This window comes from Myxine glutinosa, chromosome 5 (assembly GCF_964187855.1).
Source record: "Myxine glutinosa chromosome 5, kmMyxGlut1.1, whole genome shotgun sequence".
NCBI classification, from domain to species: Eukaryota; Metazoa; Chordata; class Myxini; order Myxiniformes; family Myxinidae; genus Myxine; species Myxine glutinosa.
In genome coordinates, this window is record NC_136265.1 from 45540139 (window position 1) to 45562768 (window position 22630).

Here is a 22630-nt window from a genome sequence, read left to right on the forward strand (position 1 = left end):
AGTAATAATAACAAATTTGACTTCACTGATCCAATACTTAATGGAGGGCACTGTGTGTGTGTATCTACAGTCACGTGAAAAAGTAAGTACACCCCAAGTAAAGTTTTGACTTTTTCAACATATTTCAACATACAGCTATTTGATCTTCATTTCAACAATATTGACAGATAAAGGTGATATAATATAACAAATATCATGAAACATTTACATTTTGTAGTCCATTGTATAATTTAAATAAACATAAATGCAAATTTCGCATGTGGAAAAAGTAAGTACACCCCGACATTTATCACTACTTCAAATACCTCAAATTAGAGTCAGGTGCACCAGCTCAGGTGCAAATGATTAGAACATCGTTAGAGAGGATCGTGGAGGAACCTGTCTTATTTAAACCTCAGACATTTAGTTTGGTTTGCTCTTTGTTGTTGAAGTGTGCAGCGCCACCATGCCTAGATCAAAAGAGCTCCCTGAGGCCTTCAGAAAGAAGGTTATGGATGCCTACGAGTCTGGGAAGGAATTTAAAAAGATCTCCAAACTATTTGAAATCAATCATTCGACTGTCCGGAAGATCATCGACAAGTGGAGAAGATTCCAAGCAACTGCCAACTTGTTCAGGCCAGGCCGCCCCAGCAAGTTCAGCCTGAGAGCAGACCGCAAGATGCTGAAAGAAGTCACTAAGAACCCCAGAATGTCATCACGGGACCGACAGGTAGCTCTTTCCACGGTTGATGTCAAAGTGCACGAGTCTACCATTAGAAAGAGGCTGCACAAATTTGATCGACATGGGAGGTGTGCCACGAGGAAACCTTTGCTGTCCAGAAAGAACATCAGGGCAAGACTAAAGTTTGCCAATGAACACCTAGGCAATGACCAGCACTTCTGGAACAATGTGCTCTGGACAGATGAGTCGAAGGTAGAGCTATTTGGCCACAGTACCAGAAGACATGTTTCGCCAAAACCAAAGACAGCATTTGACCACAAGAACCTGATACCAACTGTAAAGCATGGTGGTGGAAATATTATGGTTTGGGGCAGTTTTGCTGCATCAGGGCCTGGGCACCTCACCATCATATAATCCACTATGAATTCTTCATTGTACCAGAGGGTGCTTGAGGATAATGTGAGGCCATCTGTCAGAAAGTTGAAGCTCAACCGAAGGGGGACCTTGCAACATGACAATGACCCTAAACATACCAGTAAATCCACCAAGGAATAGTTGAAAAGAAAGAAATAGAGGGTTCTGGAATGGCCAAGTCAAAGCCCGGATCTAAATCCCATCGAGATGTTGTGGGGGGATTTGAAACGAGCTGTGCATGCAAGAAACCCCTCAAACATCGCACAGCTGAAAGAATTCTGCATGGAGGAGTGGGCAAAAATTTCTCCCAGTCGATGTCAGAGACTGGTAGACAGTTATAAGAAACGCCTACTTGAGGTTGTTTCTGCCAAAGGGGGCAATACCACCTATTAGAGCCAAAGGTGTACTTACTTTTTCCACATGCGAAATTTGCATTTATGTTTATTTAAATTATTCAATGGACTACAAAATGTAAATGTTTCATGATATTTGTTATATTACATCACCTTTATCTCTCAATATTGTTGAAATGAATATCAAATAGCTGTATGTTGAAATATGTTGAAAAAGTCAAAACTTTACATGGGGTGTACTTACTTTTTCACGTGACTGTACATATGCAAACAGTATACTGCTATGGCACAGATGTTCAGGAATTAACACGAGTTCCTCGGACCTGCACCCTGAGCTCCGTACCTCAGGCCACCAGGCCACAGATACCTCCGCGGGGGGCGGATAACTACAAGATCTAGCCATCTCTGTTGTTGCTTAACAATGCCCTCCCTCTCTGTAAAATATTCCGAGCACAAAAGCGAACATTTTGTAAGGCTTAATCCACACTCGGATAGTTCAGTCAAACCTCGTTGAATTTCTGGCAACCCTCGGACCTTCCAGCCATTGGTGTAGCCCATGTCGGTTTGTAGTCCTGCACCCACCAAGGAAGCATCGACCCGGCATGTTGATAAAAAATTGAAAATTAATTGCCGTTTGAGTTGAATCATACCGTGACGTGACCCTTAAACAATACGGAAGTGCCAGACGACTTTATGGTGCCATGTCACGGCTAATCGTGAAGAAGAAGATTTCAACGTTTAATTGGAAAATTACTGACTTTATAAGTTGCAAATCGGAAAAAGACACATCATATCTATTTCGTACGGTATGAAGGGGTAGATTAGCGTCGAGGTGGTCTCAGATTTTGGATTCCCCTTTAAGCAACAGCGGATGTCAGTTGGGATAATTGGGTCCAACAGGGTCCCCTCGCCTTTACGTCATGTTCCTGTTGGTGATGCAATGACCTCAGCTGAGGACCGCAGCTTCAATGTCTTTGGCATATTAATTGGAAAATATCTGGGAGTCCCTGTTGATGTCCAGTGGGAGAGAATATCGACCTACTATGGATCTCCCGGTTGTGTCGTTGTCTGGTGTAAATTGCTTGATAAGCAGGGGATGTTGAGCACAACCTGGGAAGGGGTGTTGAGCACAACCTGGGAAAGGGTGTTGAGCACAACCTGGGAAGGGGTGTTGAGCACAACCTGGGAAGGGGTGTTGAGCACAACCTGGGAAGGGGTGTTGAGCACAACCTGGGATGGGGTGTTGAGCACAACCTGGGAAGGGGTGTTGAGCACAACCTGGGAAGGGGTGTTGAGCACAACCTGGGAAGGGGTGTTGAGCACAACCTGGGAAGGGGTGTTGAGCACAACCTGGGAAGGGGTGTTGAGCACAACCTGGGAAGGGGTGTTGAGCACAACCTGGGAAGGGGTGTTGAGCACAACCTGGGAAGGGGTGTTGAGCACAACCTGGGAAGGGGTGTTGAGCACAACCTGGGATGGGGTGTTGAGCACAACCTGGGAAGGGGTGTTGAGCACAACCTGGGAAGGGGTGTTGAGCACAACCTGGGAAGGGGTGTTGAGCACAACCTGGGAAGGGGTGTTGAGCACAACCTGGGAAGGGGTGTTGAGCACAACCTGGGAAGGGGTGTTGAGCACAACCTGGGAAGGGGTGTTGAGCACAACCTGGGAAGGGGTGTTGAGCATAACCTGGGAAGGGGTGTTGAGCACAACCTGGGAAAGGGTGTTGAGCACAACCTGGGAAGGGGTGTTGAGCACAACCTGGGAAGGGGTGTTGAGCACAACCTGGGAAGGGGTGTTGAGCACAACCTGGGAAGGGGTGTTGAGCACAACCTGGGAAGGGGTGTTGAGCACAACCTGGGAAGGGGTGTTGAGCACAACCTGGGAAGGGGTGTTGAGCACAACCTGGGAAGGGGTGTTGAGCACAACCTGGGAAGGGGTGTTGAGCACAACCTGGGAAGGGGTGTTGAGCACAACCCGGGAAGGGGTGTTGAGCACAACCCGGGAAGGGGTGTTGAGCAAAACCTGGGAAGGGGTGTTGAGCACAATAGACCCTGCAGCCAGATGTTTGCTGTCCTGGTAGGAAGTGGAAGTGGTTGCTTGAGGATTTCGTTTAGTTTGTTCCTTGAGGGCACGGAAATGCAAGGCATGGTCGTTTGAAGTATGTTGTGGTGCAGATGCTTGAGCAGTTACTACTTCCTTCTCTGATTGTTGGAACTTTATGCTAGCTCGGAAGTCAGCTTCATGGTGACCTTGTTCCACCTGTTGCCTGGCAATCGTTCTTTCAAATCTGGCTTCCCGTGCAGCTGCAGCAGCTTCCTCAATGCCAAGGGCTCAAGCAGCACTAAGGTTTGATGACGTTGTAGATCATTTCGATCCTGAGGAAAAGGCCATGGGTTTAGGTACATGTGGGATCTCGGCGACCCTCATTGCCACTGCCTCCTTGATCCAAGGTGAACATGTTCCCAGGTACCGCAAAAACGGCTGAACCGATCGCAACGAAATTTTGGGTGGGTAATCCTGGGACCCCCTGGAGTAACATAGGCTATATTGTTTTTCCAAGTTTCCAATTTTTCCATTTTTTCCCCAATTTTCCAATTTTCCAGTTTTTCCAAACACGATGGAATAATATTTACCGATATGAACAGTGATGCGGCTTTTATTGAAATTCTACAAATACTGTTTAGATTTTGATGATTTGCGTGTGATATGATTTAACGGATGTTTATATGAATCGATTAAAATAAAAAAAGCCTTAAATTTCTGATATTTTGCCTTTTCATTTGGGCCTCCCAATTGAAGCCCTGCCCGTAGGGTGGGTACCGTTGCTAGTTAGCTCTAACCAATGCTTCTAATGAAGTCTATTCTACCAGATGTAAAACACACTCAGTCTAATGCACCACCAGGGGGCCCTCAAAACCTAAAGTGCTTGCACAGTAAGGCCAAATAAATGGTCGACACAATGTCGAAAGGATATTCAGGAGGATTCGGGTCAGCAAATTCAAGGCCAATTCACTATCGCGGTTGCTTCTTCAAAATAATCAGTGATGTTCCTTGCTCAGTGTTAGTACAGCATATGTTGTCAAAAACAAAATTCAATTAGTCCTGTCTCAACCAACATTAGGGGTCACAATCTCATGAAGGATCTCTTCTTCGGTTTACTCCATGTGAAAGTGAACGATGCAAACGATGCGGTTCACTGCATGTGAAAGAACATTTTCGTTTTCAGAAGTCTCATGTGACATGTGATGGAGGGGGGGGGGGTAGGGGGGGTGGGGGTTGGAAGGGGGGAGGGGAGATCTATATATACAGACTTGGCATTTAATATGGAATATTTTTTTTTCTTGACTTGGGTTTACTTTCTGAACTCGGTATATCAATCTGGTGAGTTTCTTTTACGCTTCGGTGATTTCTTTGTTAAAAGAACCATGTCACTGATTGTCTGTCACAGCAAGAAGTCAATAACAGGATTATATCACAGGTGGCGTAACAAAATGTACGGACAGGTACATTTGACGATTGGCTTCACAATCGGGTATATAGGGGTTGTTGCGTTCTGTATTAGTGGAAAACAACTGCTGCACGTCTACAAAAGTTATTGCTGCTTCCCCTGGAGATGGTCCGTCAACTCGACAATGCTGTTTGTCATTTAGTGGTGGCTTTACGAAATTCCGGCATGAAACAGCGTGCTATTGCTCGGCAGTATAGCATCACTCAAGGTCAGGTGTCAAAGATCCTGAAACGAAATGCTCAGAGGGGTGTCCCTTCTCCAATACCGAGGTCAGGACGTCCCCGCAGAACCACAATGAGGGATGATCGCCAGCTGCACCGGTTAGTCCGCAATGGCCGTACCAAGTCAGCTAATCGGCTTAGGGCTGAGTGGCAGCAACTGACAAATGTGCCTGTATCCAAAAGGCTCGTCAACCAAGGACTGGTTCAAGCAGGCTATCGTGCCAGTCGTCCCCTGAGAAAGCCATGTCTGACCAGACAACACCGCCAGAGCCAATTGCAGTGGGCCAGAGAGCACCGTCAATGGCAGCCAGGACACTGGAATCACGTGATCTTCAGTGACGAGTCTAGATTTCTGGTCTATCGTCAATATGGCCGCGTCCGAGTGAACAGACAAGTGCATGAAGCCTACAACGAAGATTGTATCGTGCCAAGAGTCCAAGCTGGAGGTGGTGGGGTGACCGTTTGGGCTGCTTTTCATGCATGGGGCAAAACTGACCTGGTTGTTCTGAATGGAAACCTGAACCAGTTCAAGCACAGGGCCATTCTGGAAGAAACATTGCTTCCATTTGTTCGTGCAGCCTTTCGAGGCAACTTTGTCTTCCAAGATGACAATGCACGGCCTCATCGTGCTCGCATGATCCAACACTTTCTTGCTGACCGTGGTGTAGAGCATATGGAGTGGCCTGCCATGTCCCCGGATATGAATCCGATAGAGAACTTGTGGGCAGAATTAACGCGTCAAATCGACAACTTGGACCAGCAGCCTGCCTCTGTGCGTGAATTGCAGCAGGCTGTTGTAACTGCATGGCAAGCGATTCCTGTCCAAACCTTGGCAAATCTCGTGAACAGCTTGCCTCAACATGTACGTGCTCTCCTGAATGCTCGTGGGGGTTACACGAAGTACTGAACTGTAATTTTACTGTCCATAATCCCATTCGTAATTTAACTTTTGTTTTTGTTAAAAAAATTTTTTGGCTAATGTGCAAAATAAAGAGATACTTCTGGAAAACGCACAGAAGTTTAACACAGTACTGTCCGTGAACTGAGTTCCATATCAGTTTACATCACTTTCAAGGATCAATTTATTTGCTTCGAAATGTCAAATGTGGTTTTTGTTTCTTTTAAAGGTCACATTAACAAAATCTAGAATAATTTCAACATAATTCCAATGAACTTTTGGTTCTAAGTCATCTTGAAAAGTAAGTTCACCCCCACAAAAAAAATATTCCATATTAAATGCCAAGTCTGTATATATATATATACATATATATATATATACAGTCACATCAAAAAGTAAGTACACCCCATGTAAAGTTTTGACTTTTTCAACACATTTCAACATACAGCTATTTGATCTTCATTTCAACAATATTGATAGATAAAGGTGATATAATATAACAAATATCATGAAACATTTACATTTTGTAGTCCATTGTATAATTTAAATAAACATAAATGCAAATTCCGCATGTGGAAAAAGTAAATACACCCCTACATTTATCACTACTTCAAATACCTAAAATTAGAATCAGGTGCACCAGTTCAGGTGCAAATGATTAGAACATCGTCAGAGAGGATCTTGGAGGAACCTGTCTTATTTAAACCTCAGACATTTAGTTTGGTTTGCTCTTTGTTATTGAAGTGTGTGGCGTCACCATGCCTAGATCAAAAGAGCTCTCTGAGGCCTTCAGAAAGAAGGTTATAGATGCCTACGAGTCTGGGAAGGGATTTAAAAAGATCTCCAAACAATTTGAAATCAATCATTCGACTGTCCGGAAGATCATCTACAAGTGGAGAAGATTCCATACAACTGCCAACTTGTTCAGGCCAGGCCACCCCAGCAAGTTCAGCCTGAGAGCAGACCGCAAGATGCTGAAAGAAGTCTCTAAGAACCCCAGAATGTCATCATGGGACCTACAGGTAGCTCTTGCCACTGTTGATGTCAAAGTGCATGAGTCTACCATTAGAAAGAGGCTGCACAAATGTGATCTATATGGGAGGTGTGCCAGGAGGAAACCTTTGCTGTCCAGAAAGAACATCAGGGCAAGGCTAAAGTTTGCCAATGAACACCGAGGCAAAGACCAGCACTTCTGGAACAATGTGCCCTGGACAGATGAGTCAACGGTCGAGCTATTTGGCCACAGTACCAGAAGACATGTTTGGTGAAAACCAAAGACAGCATTTGACCACAAGAACCTGATACCAACTGTAAAGCATGGTGGTGGAAATATTATGGTTTGGGGCAGCTTTGCTGCATCAGGGCCTGGGCAGCTCACCATCATAGAATCCACTATGAATTCTTCATTGTACCAGAGGGTGCTTGAGGATAATGTGAGGCCATCTGTCAGAAAGTTGAAGCTCAACCGAAGGTGCAACATGACAATGACCCTAAACATACCAGTAAATCCACCAAGGAATGGCTGAAAAGAAAGAAATGGAGGGTTCTGGAATGGCCAAGTCAAAGCCCGGATCTAAATCCCATCGAGATGTTGTGGGGGGGATTTGAAACGAGCTGTGCATGCAAGAAACCCCTCAAACATCGCACAGCTGAAATAATTCTGCATGGAGGAGTGGGCAAAAATTTCTCCCAGTCGATGTCAGAGACTGGTAGACAGTTATAAGAAATGCCTATTTGAGGTTGTTTCTGCCAAAGGGGGCAATACCACCTATTAGAGCCAAGGGTGTACTTACTTTTTCCACATGCGAAATTTTCATTTATGTTTATTTAAATTATACAATGGACTACAAAATGTAAATGTTTCATGATATTTGTTATATTATATCACCTTTATCTCTCAATATTGTTGAAATGAATATCAAATAGCTGTATGTTGAAATATGTTGAAAAAGTCAAAACTTTACATGGGGTGTACTTACTTTTTCACGTGACTGTACATATGCAAACAGTATACTGCTATGGCACAGATGTTCAGGAATTAACACGAGTTCCTCGGACCTGCACCCTGAGCTCCGTACCTCAGGCCACCAGGCCACAGATACCTCCGCGGGGGGCGGATAACTACAAGATCTAGCCATCTCTGTTGTTGCTTAACAATGCCCTCTCTGTAAAATATTCCGAGCACAAAAGCGAACATTTTGTAAGGCTCAATCCACACTCGGATAGTTCAGTCAAACCTCGTTGAATTTCTGGCAACCCTCGGACCTTCCAGCCATTGGTGTAGCCCATGTCGGTTTGTAGTCCTGCACCCACCAAGGAAGCATCGACCCGGCATGTTGATAAAAAATTGAAAATTAATTGCCGTTTGAGTTGAATCATACCGTGACGTGACCCTTAAACAATACGGAAGTGCCAGACGACTTTATGGTGCCATGTCACGGCTAATCGTGAAGAAGAAGATTTCAACGTTTAATTGGAAAATTACTGACTTTATAAGTTGCAAATCGGAAAAAGACACATCATATCTATTTCGTACGGTATGAAGGGGTAGATTAGCGTCGAGGTGGTCTCAGATTTTGGATTCCCCTTTAAGCAACAGCGGATGTCAGTTGGGATAATTGGGTCCAACAGGGTCCCCTCGCCTTTACGTCATGTTCCTGTTGGTGATGCAATGACCTCAGCTGAGGACCGCAGCTTCAATGTCTTTGGCATATTAATTGGAAAATATCTGGGAGTCCCTGTTGATGTCCAGTGGGAGAGAATATCGACCTACTATGGATCTCCCGGTTGTGTCGTTGTCTGGTGTAAATTGCTTGATAAGCAGGGGATGTTGAGCACAACCTGGGAAGGGGTGTTGAGCACAACCTGGGAAAGGGTGTTGAGCACAACCTGGGAAGGGGTGTTGAGCACAACCTGGGAAGGGGTGTTGAGCACAACCTGGGAAGGGGTGTTGAGCACAACCTGGGAAGGGATGTTGAGCACAACCTGGGAAGGGGTGTTGAGCACAACCTGGGAAAGGGTGTTGAGCACAACCTGGGAAGGGGTGTTGAGCACAACCTGGGAAGGGGTGTTGAGCACAACCTGGGAAGGGGTGTTGAGCACAACCTGGGAAGGGGTGTTGAGCACAACCTGGGAAGGGGTGTTGAGCACAACCTGGGATGGGGTGTTGAGCACAACCTGGGAAGGGGTGTTGAGCACAACCTGGGAAGGGGTGTTGAGCACAACCTGGGAAGGGGTGTTGAGCACAACCTGGGAAGGGGTGTTGAGCACAACCTGGGAAGGGGTGTTGAGCACAACCTGGGAAGGGGTGTTGAGCACAACCTGGGAAGGGGTGTTGAGCACAACCTGGGAAGGGGTGTTGAGCACAACCTGGGAAGGGGTGTTGAGCACAACCTGGGAAGGGGTGTTGAGCACAACCTGGGAAGGGGTGTTGAGCACAACCTGGGAAGGGGTGTTGAGCACAACCTGGGAAGGGGTGTTGAGCACAACCTGGGAAGGGGTGTTGAGCACAACCTGGGAAGGGGTGTTGAGCACAACCTGGGAAGGGGTGTTGAGCATAACCTGGGAAGGGGTGTTGAGCACAACCTGGGAAAGGGTGTTGAGCACAACCTGGGAAGGGGTGTTGAGCACAACCTGGGAAGGGGTGTTGAGCACAACCTGGGAAGGGGTGTTGAGCACAACCTGGGAAGGGGTGTTGAGCACAACCTGGGAAGGGGTGTTGAGCACAACCTGGGAAGGGGTGTTGAGCACAACCTGGGAAGGGGTGTTGAGCACAACCTGGGAAGGGGTGTTGAGCACAACCTGGGAAGGGGTGTTGAGCACAACCCGGGAAGGGGTGTTGAGCAAAACCTGGGAAGGGGTGTTGAGCACAATAGACCCTGGAGCCAGATGTTTGCTGTCCTGGTAGGAAGTGGAAGTGGTTGCTTGAGGATTTCGTTTAGTTTGTTCCTTGAGGGCACGGAAATGCAAGGCATGGTCGTTTGAAGTATGTTGTGGTGCAGATGCTTGAGCAGTTACTACTTCCTTCTCTGATTGTTGGAACTTTATGCTAGCTCGGAAGTCAGCTTCATGGTGACCTTGTTCCACCTGTTGCCTGGCAATCGTTCTTTCAAATCTGGCTTCCCGTGCAGCTGCAGCAGCTTCCTCAATGCCAAGGGCTCAAGCAGCACTAAGGTTTGATGACGTTGTAGATCATTTCGATCCTGAGGAAAAGGCCATGGGTTTAGGTACATGTGGGATCTCGGCGACCCTCATTGCCACTGCCTCCTTGATCCAAGGTGAACATGTTCCCAGGTACCGCAAAAACGGCTGAACCGATCGCAACGAAATTTTGGGTGGGTAATCCTGGGACCCCCTGGAGTAACATAGGCTATATTGTTTTTCCAAGTTTCCAATTTTTCCATTTTTTCCCCAATTTTCCAATTTTCCAGTTTTTCCAAACACGATGGAATAATATTTACCGATATGAACAGTGATGTGGCTTTTATTGAAATTCTACAAATACTGTTTAGATTTTGATGATTTGCGTGTGATATGATTTAACGGATGTTTATATGAATCGTTTAGAATAAAAAAAGCCTTAAATTTCTGATATTTTGCCTTTTCATTTGGGCCTCCCAATTGAAGCCCTGCCCATAGGGCGGGTACCGTTGCTAGTTAGCTCTAACCAATGCTTCTAATGAAGTCTATTCTACCAGATGTAAAACACACTCAGTCTAATGCACCACCAGGGGGCCCTCAAAACCTAAAGTGCTTGCACAGTAAGGCCAAATAAATGGTCGACACAATGTCGAAAGGATATTCAGGAGGATTCGGGTCAGCAAATTCAAGGCCAATTCACTATCGCGGTTGCTTCTTCAAAATAATCAGTGATGTTCCTTGCTCAGTGTTAGTACAGCATATGTTGTCAAAAACAAAATTCAATTAGTCCTGTCTCCACCAACATTAGGGGTCACAATCTCATGAAGGATCTCTTCTTCGGTTTACTCCATGTGAAAGTGAACGATGCAAACGATGCGGTTCACTGCATGTGAAAGAACATTTTCGTTTTCAGAAGTCTCATGTGACATGTGATGGAGGGGGGGGGGGGAGGGGGGGTAGGGGTTGGAAGGGGGGAGGGGAGATCTATATATACAGACTTGGCATTTAATATGGAATATTTTTTTTTTCTTGACTTGGGTTTACTTTCTGAACTCGGTATATCAATCTGGTGAGTTTCTTTTACGCTTCGGTGATTTCTTTGTTAAAAGAACCATGTCACTGATTGTCTGTCGCAGCAAGAAGTCAATAACAGGATTATATCACAGGTGGCGTGACAAAATGTACGGACAGGTAGCTACATTTGACGATTGGCTTCACAATCGGGTATATGGGGGTTGTTGCGTTCTGTATTAGTGGAAAACAACTGCTGCACGTCTACAAAAGTTATTGCTGCTTCCCCTGGAGATGGTCCGTCAACTCGACAATGCTGTTTGTCATTTAGTGGTGGCTTTACGAAATTCCGGCATGAAACAGCGTGCTATTGCTCGGCAGTATAGCATCACTCAAGGTCAGGTGTCAAAGATCCTGAAACGAAATGCTCAGAGGGGTGTCCCTTCTCCAATACCGAGGTCAGGACGTCCCCGCAGAACCACAATGAGGGATGATCGCCAGCTGCACCGGTTAGTCCGCAATGGCCGTACCAAGTCAGCTAATCGGCTTAGGGCTGAGTGGCAGCAACTGACAAATGTGCCTGTATCCAAAAGGCTCGTCAACCAAGGACTGGTTCAAGCAGGCTATCGTGCCAGTCGTCCCCTGAGAAAGCCATGTCTGATCAGACAACACCGCCAGAGCCGATTGCAGTGGGCCAGAGAGCACCGTCAATGGCAGCCAGGACACTGGAATCACGTGATCTTCAGTGACGAGTCTAGATTTCTGGTCTATCGTCAATATGGCCGCGTCCGAGTGCACAGACAAGTGCATGAAGCCTACAACGAAGATTGTATCGTGCCAAGAGTCCAAGCTGGAGGTGGTGGGGTGACCGTTTGGGCTGCTTTTCATGCATGGGGCAAAACTGACCTGGTTGTTCTGAATGGAAACCTGAACCAGTTCAAGCACAGGGCCATTCTGGAAGAAACATTGCTTTCATTTGTTCATGCAGCCTTTCGAGGAAACTTTGTCTTCCAAGATGACAATGCACGGCCTCATCATGCTCGCATGATCCAACACTTTCTTGCTGACCGTGGTGTAGAGCATATGGAGTGGCCTGCCATGTCCCCGGATATGAATCCGATAGAGAACTTGTGGGCAGAATTAACGTGTCAAATCGACAACTTGGACCAGCAGCCTGCCTCTGTGCGTGAATTGCAGCAGGCTGTTGTAACTGCATGGCAAGCGATTCCTGTCCAAACCTTGGCAAATCTCGTGAACAGCTTGCCTCAACGTGTACTGCTCTCCTGAATGCTCGTGGGGGTTACACGAAGTACTGAACTGTAATTTTACTGTCCATAATCCCATTCGTAATTTAACTTTTGTTTTTGTTAAAAAAAAATTTTGGCTAATGTGCAAAATAAAGAGATACTTCTGGAAAACATACAGACGTTTAACACAGTACTGTCCGTGAACTGAGTTCCATATCAGTTTACATCACTTTCAAGGATCAATTTATTTGCTTCGAAATGTCAAATGTGGTTTTTGTTTCTTTTAAAGGTCACATTAACAAAATCTAGAATAATTTCAACATAATTCCAATGAACTTTTGGTTCTAAGTCATCTTGAAAAGTAAGTTCACCCCCACAAAAAAAATATTCCATATTAAATGCCAAGTCTGTATATATATATATATATATATATATACATATACAGTCACATCAAAAAGTAAGTACACCCCATGTAAAGTTTTGACTTTTTCAACACATTTCAACATACAGCTATTTGATCTTCATTTCAACAATATTGATAGATAAAGGTGATATAATATAACAAATATCATGAAACATTTACATTTTGTAGTCCATTGTATAATATAAATAAACATAAATGCAAATTCCGCATGTGGAAAAAGTAAATACACCCCTACATTTATCACTACTTCAAATACCTAAAATTAGAATCAGGTGCACCAGCTCAGGTGCAAATGATTAGAACATCGTCAGAGAGGATCTTGGAGGAACCTGTCTTATTTAAACCTCAGACATTTAGTTTGGTTTGCTCTTTGTTATTGAAGTGTGCGGCGTCACCATGCCTAGATCAAAAGAGCTCTCTGAGGCCTTCAGAAAGAAGGTTATAGATGCCTAACGAGTCTGGGAAGGGATTTAAAAAGATCCCCAAACAATTTGAAATCAATCATTCGACTGTCCGGAAGATCATCTACAAGTGGAGAAGATTCCAAACAACTGCCAACTTGTTCAGGCCAGGCCACCCCAGCAAGTTCAGCCTGAGAGCAGACCGCAAGATGCTGAAAGAAGTCTCTAAGAACCCCAGAATGTCATCATGGGACCTACAGGTAGCTCTTGCCACTGTTGATGTCAAAGTGCATGAGTCTACCATTAGAAAGAGGCTGCACAAATGTGATCTATACACAAAGAATTAAGTTAAGCACCCCTACACAACGAATTAAGGTAAGCACCCCCTAATATATATTCTTTGTGTATATGTATACATTGGCATATATTCTAAGGTATGTGAGATCAAATAATGATTGGTATGACATTAGTTATTGACGTTATTGACGTTATTGACGTCACTTACACGTTATTGACATTACACGTTATTGACGTTATTGACGTTATTGACGTTATTGACGCAAAGATCGCTAGAGGTCTTCTCAGAACAATGACTGTACGTTAGAAAACATATACGTCATCCACACTGTCCGTGATGGACCTATAGCTCCATACCTAAATTGAGGTGAAAATATGCCTAAAATTCCCAAAAAATTTCACCTTAAATTATGCAGAATAAAATATTGAAAACGGCATGATTGTTATGTTTTTATGTGACCATAATATCACTTCTCCAGAAAATATAGCAATATCATGGGTATATTACACTGTTTTGACGACAACAAACTTGTAATGTGCGAGGTTGTAAAAAAACGGGGGGGGTGCTTAACTTAATTCTTTGTGTATACATGGGAGGTGTGCCAGGAGGAGACCTTTGCTGTCCAGAAAGAACATCAGGGCAAGGCTAAAGTTTGCCAATGAACACCGAGGCAAAGACCAGCACTTCTGGAAGCACTTCTGGAACAATGTGCCCTGGACAGATGAGTCAACGGTAGAGCTATTTGGCCACAGTACCAGAAGACATGTTTGGTGAAAACCAAAGACAGCATTTGACCACAAGAACCTGATACCAACTGTAAAGCATGGTGGTGGAAATATTTTGGTTTGGGGCAGCTTTGCTGCATCAGGGCCTGGGTAGCTCACCATCATAGAATCCACTATGAATTCTTCATTGTACCAGAGGGTGCTTGAGGATAATGTGAGGCCATCTGTCGGAAAGTTGAAGCTCAACCGAAGGTGCAACATGACAATGACCCTAAACATACCAGTAAATCCACCAAGGAATGGCTGAAAAGAAAGAAATGGAGGGTTCTGGAATGGCCAAGTCAAAGCCCAGATCTAAATCCCATCGAGATGTTGTGGGGGGGATTTGAAACGAGCTGTGCATGCAAGAAACCCCTCAAACATCGCACAGCTGAAAGAATTCTGCATGGAGGAGTGGGCAAAAATTTCTCCCAGTCGATGTCAGAGACTGGTAGACAGTTATAAGAAACGCCTATTTGAGGTTGTTTCTGCCAAAGGGGGCAATACCACCTATTAGAGCCAAGGGTGTACTTACTTTTTCCACATGCGAAATTTTCATTTATGTTTATTTAAATTATACAATGGACTACAAAATGTAAATGTTTCATGATATTTGTTATATTATATCACCTTTATCTATCAATATTGTTGAAATGAAGATCAAATAGCTGTATGTTGAAAGATTTTGAAAAAGTCAAAACTTTACATGGGGTGTACTTACCTTTTCACATGACTGTATATATAGATGGTGTCCCCACAAAAAGCACAGTGTGTTTCCTGGTTTATACAGACCAAATCAGCTATTCAGGTCCAACAAAGTTTCATATTCCGAACCTCTCAATGAGATCTGAGAACTTGAGGGTAAGAGTCCAAAGGGTAACATGTGGTGTAGCACAATGCATGACTGAGTCATTGGTCCATTATTGTTTTCTGAGGCCATGATCAATTCTGATAATTACCTTGATATGTTGGAGACCATTGTATTTCCGCAATTGGTGGACCTGCATAAACCAGAGGTCATTTACCAACATGACAGAGCTCCCCCACACTGAAGTCTGATAGTGATAGTGCATGATTTCCTCAATGAGTACTTCAATAATTATTGATGGATTGTGTGCGAATGTCCGATTATGTGGCCACCACGTTTGCCGGACATAACCACAATGGAATTTTAAAATTTGTGGTTATGTGAAGGATGTGGTGTACCGGACGAGTGTTACGTGCCCATAAATGTGAATTGTTGCTTCCAGCTTTCCGGCTCAATGACAGAAGACGCCATTTGCATTTTTCTGGCCTCCATCCCTACCATGTGGATTTAGAATCCCATGTGGTAGGAGCAACTTGCTAGTCCTTTTAAAATGCTGAGTTTCCTGCAAAGCTGGGTCTGGTTTTAGGCAACTAGTGCACCCACTCCGCCCAGGAGCGGCAGGAAGGATATCCTCTCTGGGGTATATAGATTACAGTAGATCTAGTCTTGGGGCCTCTAGAACGTCAGAGGTGTATTCAATTACCAATTTTCCGCTCTCTCTGTGGTAATAAACCTTTTTGTTCATGAAAACCCGTATGTGGTCATTTGAGGTACAGGACTTTGCCATTAACCACAACTGAATTGGCTTGAAAAATCCGGCAACGGGCCCATTGGGAAATGCACATATGGTGCTATTCAAAAATTACGTAGCGCTCTTTTTTATCGGGAGGTGCGTAGTGCATAGGGGTTTGATTAAACCCTACTAATAATTTAACACTAGGCCCAAACAAAGCCAATGGAAATCTGACGCAACAAAGCCAGACAGTGTATAACTCAGCAGAGGCCTATACAGGCCTAATGTGTTAGGCCTACCAGAAAACCAAGATGGCGGCCATATCATTTCATCTCAGTGTGGGTGTCAAGCGACAGATGTGGATGTGGCTATCCTTCCAATGGGTGCACATTTGAAAAATGGACCCATGCCAAGAACCCCAAGAATAGCAACAACAATGCGAAGCTCTTGTCGACCTGTGACATGTCACAGGTAAAAAAAAAGACCCAACACCCTGTAACCAGACAAAGGTAGAAAAGCTGGCCATGATAAAAAGCTTAGTTTGTACAACTCAGTCAAATAGAGAAATTTCTGCACAAAATGCACAATGTTGGAGTAGAAAAAGAATAGTTCATTTATTGAGGTCCATTTCTTCAATGGAGGAGGGGGGGGGGGGTCGGAGGGGTACACTTTACAAATTCCAATAATTGTACTGAAAACATGAAAATGGAGAACAATTTGTTTGGGTTCTCTCTGTTGTCCTGTTTCCCTCAATTCTTCCTGCAAGTTTGGATTTCAGTTTGGGCTGTTTCTTGAATTGAAGTGAACAATATTACAACAATTTCATCATTATCATGATAAACATTACGCATGCAGAAACATCATATATATATATACATTGAATTATTTGATTGCTGATGCACACTTTCCCTGCCCTTGCGTATCTAGCACATCTGTGGAAGTAAAACTTACAATTCGTGTTATTATGCAAAAGCAATTTACAAATAAGTAGAAAAGATAAGGATAAACAATCTGCTTCTAAACTTGTGGGCCTATGAGGGTTGATGCAAGTTTTTCCAAGAAGGATGATTCAAGAAGTTCCACTTGGTCTTTTGTAAACTTGTATTTTGCGGAAATCTCAATCCCTTTCTTGATGGAGATGGAGAATCTCTTCCTTAAAGAATATTAACAAGTGACTTGAGGAATGTAATTTGGCAGAAAAATGGCAGCTCCAGAGAACAATTTTCATCTTTCCAATTCCCATTTGCTTGGATGGTCAGGCAGTCAAGGTCATCTGAGCCACTGCTTTTCTTGTTCAAAGGGAGATTGTTGAACACTATTTTCATTCCATCTCTTTCACCTTTATAGTAACAGTATTCAGACTCCATATTCATGTCCGCGATGCCAATGAAAGCTCGTGTTATTTTCATGGCCGCACACTCTGCCCGGAGGCTTTCGTTCTCTGCCATATTCTCTGGCATTGCGAGCTCTCCTCCACGTCTTCTGCAGATGTTGTAGGCATCTGTGAAGGCCATCGGCCTTGTTTGCAGCAAGAAGTGCTTGCGGCTTGGATTGTTTCCGTCGGTGATGAAGAAAGCTGCAAAGAATTTTAGATGTGAGAAATTGATCTGTGATGCAACATAATGACACCATAATGTTTTATCAGGAAGTGTAGATTCCACATCTGAATTGTCGCAGTTGTGGATGCAAAGTTTAACAAAAGGGAGAAATGTTGACTGGAAAATGATGGATGCTCCATACTCTACGGAAAGCATATTTGGTTAGGGTTGCCACTATGGTGGAGGATACCTTAATGAGGGTACAGTAATTTGGAATTTGTTTGCTTACTCCTTTGAAAAGGATACAGTGGGATCTTTAATGTCTACCAACTAATTAATGCCAGTAGACAAGACACCAATTTTAAGGTTTATCCAAGGGATTGCCCACGTATTAATGACAACTAATGCCAGCAGACAAGACACCAATATTAAGGTCTATCCAAGGGATGGCCCACATATTAATGACAACTAATGCCAGTAGACAAGACACCAATATTAAAGTCTATCCAAGGGATGGCCCACATATTAATGACAACTAATGCCAGCAGACAAGACACCAATTTTAAGGTCTATCCAAGGGATGGCCCACATATGAAAGACAACTAATGCCAGCAGACAAGACACCAATTTTAAGGTTTATCCAAGGGATTGCCCACATATTAATGACAACTAATGCCAGCAGACAAGACACCAATTTTAAGGTTTATCCAAGGGATTGCCCACATATGAAAGACAACTAATGCCAGCAGACGAGACACCAATTTTAAGGTCTATCCAAGGGATGGCCCACATATTATTGACAACTAATGCCAGTAGACCAGACACCAATTTTAAGGTCTTTCCAAGGGATGGCCCACATATTAATGAAGCGCCATATGTGCAAAACACCAAGGTGATGGTTTGTAGCTGGGATGAGATTCAAACCCAGGCTAAATGGATCAGAGACAAGTGCACTTACCTCTAGACTATCCTAGCTGCCAGTCCAGGAATATGATGAATGAAGAAAATACAAATAAACGACGTGAAAAGAAGAAAAATCTTTTGCTCAAGATATTTTGCTCAAGATCAAATCCCTCTCTTTTGCTCAAGGTCATCTGCCATCTGCTTGGAAATCAGCCAACATCACCGCTTTGCACAAAAAAGGTGCAAAAACAGATCCTAGCAACTACAGACCAATCAGCCTTCTCCCAATTATCAGCAAAGTCATGGAATCCATCATTGCTTCGGATATGAAATCTTTCCTCTTCTCCAATGGCTTGATCTCTGATCATCAATTTGGTTTCAGACCTGGTCACTCTACTCTGGACATGCTGCTTCTGCTTTCTCAACAATGGATGGAGGTCCTCAATGCCAAACAGGAAATTAGAGCTGTCTCCCTTGACATATCACATGCCTTCAATACGGTCTGGCACCCCGCTCTGCTCACCAAACTCTCCTCCTTTGGTATCCGTGGAAATCTCCACGCATGGCTGGCGGACTTCCTCTCTAGTCGTAGTTAACGTGTGGCCCTGAATGGGTTTCTCTCATCTCCTCTTCCTGTTCAGGCTGGAGTTCCCCAAGGCAGTGTTCTGGGCCCTGTGCTTTTTCTGGTCTTCATCAATGATCTCTCTGACTCTCTTGAAAATCCTCTCTATCTCTTTGCTAATGACTACTCTCTGTCGCTCCATTCCTCATCCCTCAGATCTGCAGCCTCCTCACTCTCTGCAGACCTGGACAAAATCACAGACTGGGCAAACAAGTGTAACATGTCTTTCAATCCTGACAAATCTCATACTCTTACGATGTCTCTCCGAAAAGACCGACTGGACAACCCTCCCATCCACTTTCCGAATAATCCTCTCCAAGAAGTTCTGTCACTCAAGCTTTTGGGTCTCACTACCTGCCATGATCTTTCCTGGGAAAACCACATTTCAAATCTGGCCTCCAAAGCCAGTTGCCGACTGGGCATCCTCCGTCGTGCGGTCCTTCCTTGGCACACATGAGCTCCTCACCACATACAAGGCTTTCATCCGCAGCTCAATGGAATACTGCTCTCCCCTCTGGGCTGGTGCTCCTGCCTCACACCTAGCTCGTCTTCACGCTGTTGAAACCAAAGCGTTCAGAATCATTGGAATCTCCCGCGATGAAGCTAACTCCAAGGGCCTTTCACTCACTCACCGCAGGCAGGTTGGTGGTCTTTCCGTCTTCTACCGACTCCTCTCTGGCCTTGCCCCCCCCAGCTCTCTCTGGGCTCTGTCCCCCAAATATTCCTACAGATCGCACAAGATCTGCCTGCAACCCTCTTATGGTTAAACTGCCAAAATCAAGACTCTCTGCTCACCTTCACTCCTTCATTCCTCTTTTCTCCTGCCTCTGGAACAAACTCCCTCACTCTCCTCAATCCCACTCCACCCTCCAGGTCTTTAAAACAGCTGTTCACCACCATCTCTTATCTTCCCCCATCCAAAACCTTGATCTTTTCTACCCCCGCTAATTTCACCCCAAATCCACTTTTTTGAAATACCAATTTCTGTCCTGGAAGTCCTTGGTGTCCTTGTGTTTTATACTTCTCCCACCCCCCCCCCCCCCCCCTTCCCACACCCCCCCCCCCAAGCCCTCTCCCTCCCACACATCTCCCTGCTCTCAAATGTTGTGTTTGTGTGCTTCCCCTTCGCTCCCCATCTTGTCATCCGCTCCCTCTTTTTATATATTTTGTTTGTCTGTTTGATTTGTTTGTGAAATAAATGTTAGCTCTTTCACGAGCCTCGATTCAGTATACAAAAAAAGAAAGAAAAAAAAAAAAGACCAAAATTATACAGGAAATACAGGCTTTTCTTTTCCCAGAAGTGGTCAACTGCTGATGTACGTGCCATTTTCGTAGAAAAGCTTGTTTTTTACTTTCAAGGTCATAAGGCCATCAGAGGAACTCCTTAGCTTCTTAACTTCACCTAAATTATTCTCTTTGCCCAAACTTCCTTTAGTTTTCACAAACCTATTTTGGTTTTGGTTATAAGCTTTCAGAAACATTGTCAGCAAAACAAAAGTAATATAGCCTCTTCAAAATACGAGCTTGCCAAACTATTTCCTTCTTGTATTTTTTCAACCTTTTCTCTATTGTGGATTATATACAGGCATGGCCAAAAATATTGGCACCCTTGCACTTTTTTCATATAATGCACCATTTCTTCGAGAAATTTGTTGAAATTAAAACATATTTTGGTATCCACATGTTTATTTCCTTGGTTTGCAGTGGAACAAAACAAAAAAAAACCTGAAAAAATTACTAAATCTTAGCTTTTTCCACACAGAAATCCTAAAATGGCCCGGACAATATTATTGGAACCTTTTAGAAGTTGTTTGAAATAATTAGATTTCAAGCAGGTGATTCTCCTTTACTTTGGAATTGAACTCACCTATGGTGAGTTGCAGGTGCCTGCAATATAAAAATCACCCATTCAACCAGTTTGAATGGAGAAAAGGAGTCATTCTGTTGTTTCGTGTCACTGTGTGTACCGCAATGAGCATGGAGAAAAAAAAAAGAAAACCAGAGAATTGTCTGAGGAGATCAGACACAAGATTGTAGCCAAGCGTGGACCATCTCAAGGCTACAAGTCCATCTCTAGAGACCTTTAGATCACTGTATCCACCGTACGCAATGTTATCAGGAAGTTTAAGGCCCATGGCACTTTAGATAACCTCCCTGGACGTGGCCACAAGAGAAAACTTGATTGAAGATTGCAGTGAAGGATTGTTCGAATGGTGGAGAAAGCACCTCGATCAACTGCCAAACAGATTCAAGCTGACCTTCAGACACAAGGGACGACAGTTTCAACACCCACTATCCGTCGCCAACTCAATGAATGGGGGTTCTATGGTAGGACCACGACCAAGCATCCAGCAGGCTCCCACTGCTGACAGAGACCCAAAACACACCTGAATAAGCCAACATCCTTTTGGGAGAATGTCCTATGAACAGATGAGACCAAATTACAGCTTTTTGGTAAAGCACATCATCTCTATGTTTACAGAAAACAAAATGAAGCCTTCAAAGACAATAACACCTTCCCTACAGTCAAATATGGAGGAGGTTCAGTGATGTTTTGGGGTTGCTGTGCTGCCTCTGGCACTACCTTGAACGTGTGCATGGAATCATGAAATCAAGAGATTACCAAGGCATTTTGGAGTGCAATGTTAAACCCAGTGTCAGAAATCTGGGTCTCCGTCGAAGGTCATGGGTCTTGCAGCACGACAATGACCCCAAACACACATCAAAAAGCACCCAGGAATGGTTCACGACAAGACGCTGGACTGTTCTAAAGTGGCCAGCAATGAGTCCAGATCTAAATCCCATTGAACACCTGTGGGGAGATCTGAAAACAGCAGTTGGGAGAAGGCACCCTTCAAATCTGGGAGAACTGGAGCAGTTTCCATAAGAAGAGTGGGTCAAACTGCCAGTAGAGAGGTGCAGGAAGCTCATTCCTGGCTATAGGAAGTGCTTGACTGCAGTTATTTTGTCCAAAGGTCGTGATACCAAATATTAAGTCGAGGGTGTCAATAATTTTGTCAATGCCATTTCTTTTTATTTTTCTGATTTAAAAGGATATGTTAAGTTCTGAATCAAAAACAAAGGTTCTGTAATCTTAACAGTGAAATAAAGAATTGTGGAGACCAAATACATGTCAATTTCAACTTATTTTTGGAGAAAATTGTGAGTTATTTGAAAAATGTGCAAGGGTACCAATATTTTTGGCCACGACTGTGTATATATATATATATATATATATATATATATATATATATATATATATATATATATATATATATATATATATATATACATATATATATATATATGTACAATGTTTTCTGATATGACACAACGAACCTCAAACATAGTTCTGCTACCGAAAGCAAGAACCTTAACTTGTAATTAATTGACTAGTTTCCCGACTGCACGGATCATCAGCTGGGCACCTTTCTTCCTCGAGGTTTCAGTCCATTCAGCCCAGACATACACATTTTCAGCACACACACACACACACACACACACACACACACACACACACACACACACACACACACACACACACACACACACACACACACACACACACACACACACACACACACACACACACACTTGCAAAACCCCATCTCCTGCTGCGTGGGACGGTTGGGCGAATTAAGTGTTCTGGCTCAGGTGCAGTCTGCGAAAAACAGAACTACCCACTG

The 22630-nt window shown here is 44.0% G+C and overlaps 1 protein-coding gene across 1 annotated transcript in view; it reads right to left on the bottom strand.

Moving 5' to 3' along the window:
- Nucleotides 1–2469: 2469 nt before the first annotated feature.
- The window catches only part of LOC137428633 (uncharacterized), a 71217-nt gene continuing 51056 nt past the window's right edge, over nucleotides 2470–22630 (bottom strand). The window contains exons 6-9 of the mRNA XM_078777288.1: nucleotides 17221–17457; nucleotides 8897–10212; nucleotides 3678–3803; nucleotides 2470–3549 (exon numbers count right to left, since the gene is read on the bottom strand). Of these exons, the coding sequence (XP_078633414.1) occupies nucleotides 2470–3549; nucleotides 3678–3803; nucleotides 8897–10212; nucleotides 17221–17457 (2759 nt within the window). The remainder of the gene's footprint in view (nucleotides 3550–3677; nucleotides 3804–8896; nucleotides 10213–17220; nucleotides 17458–22630) is intronic.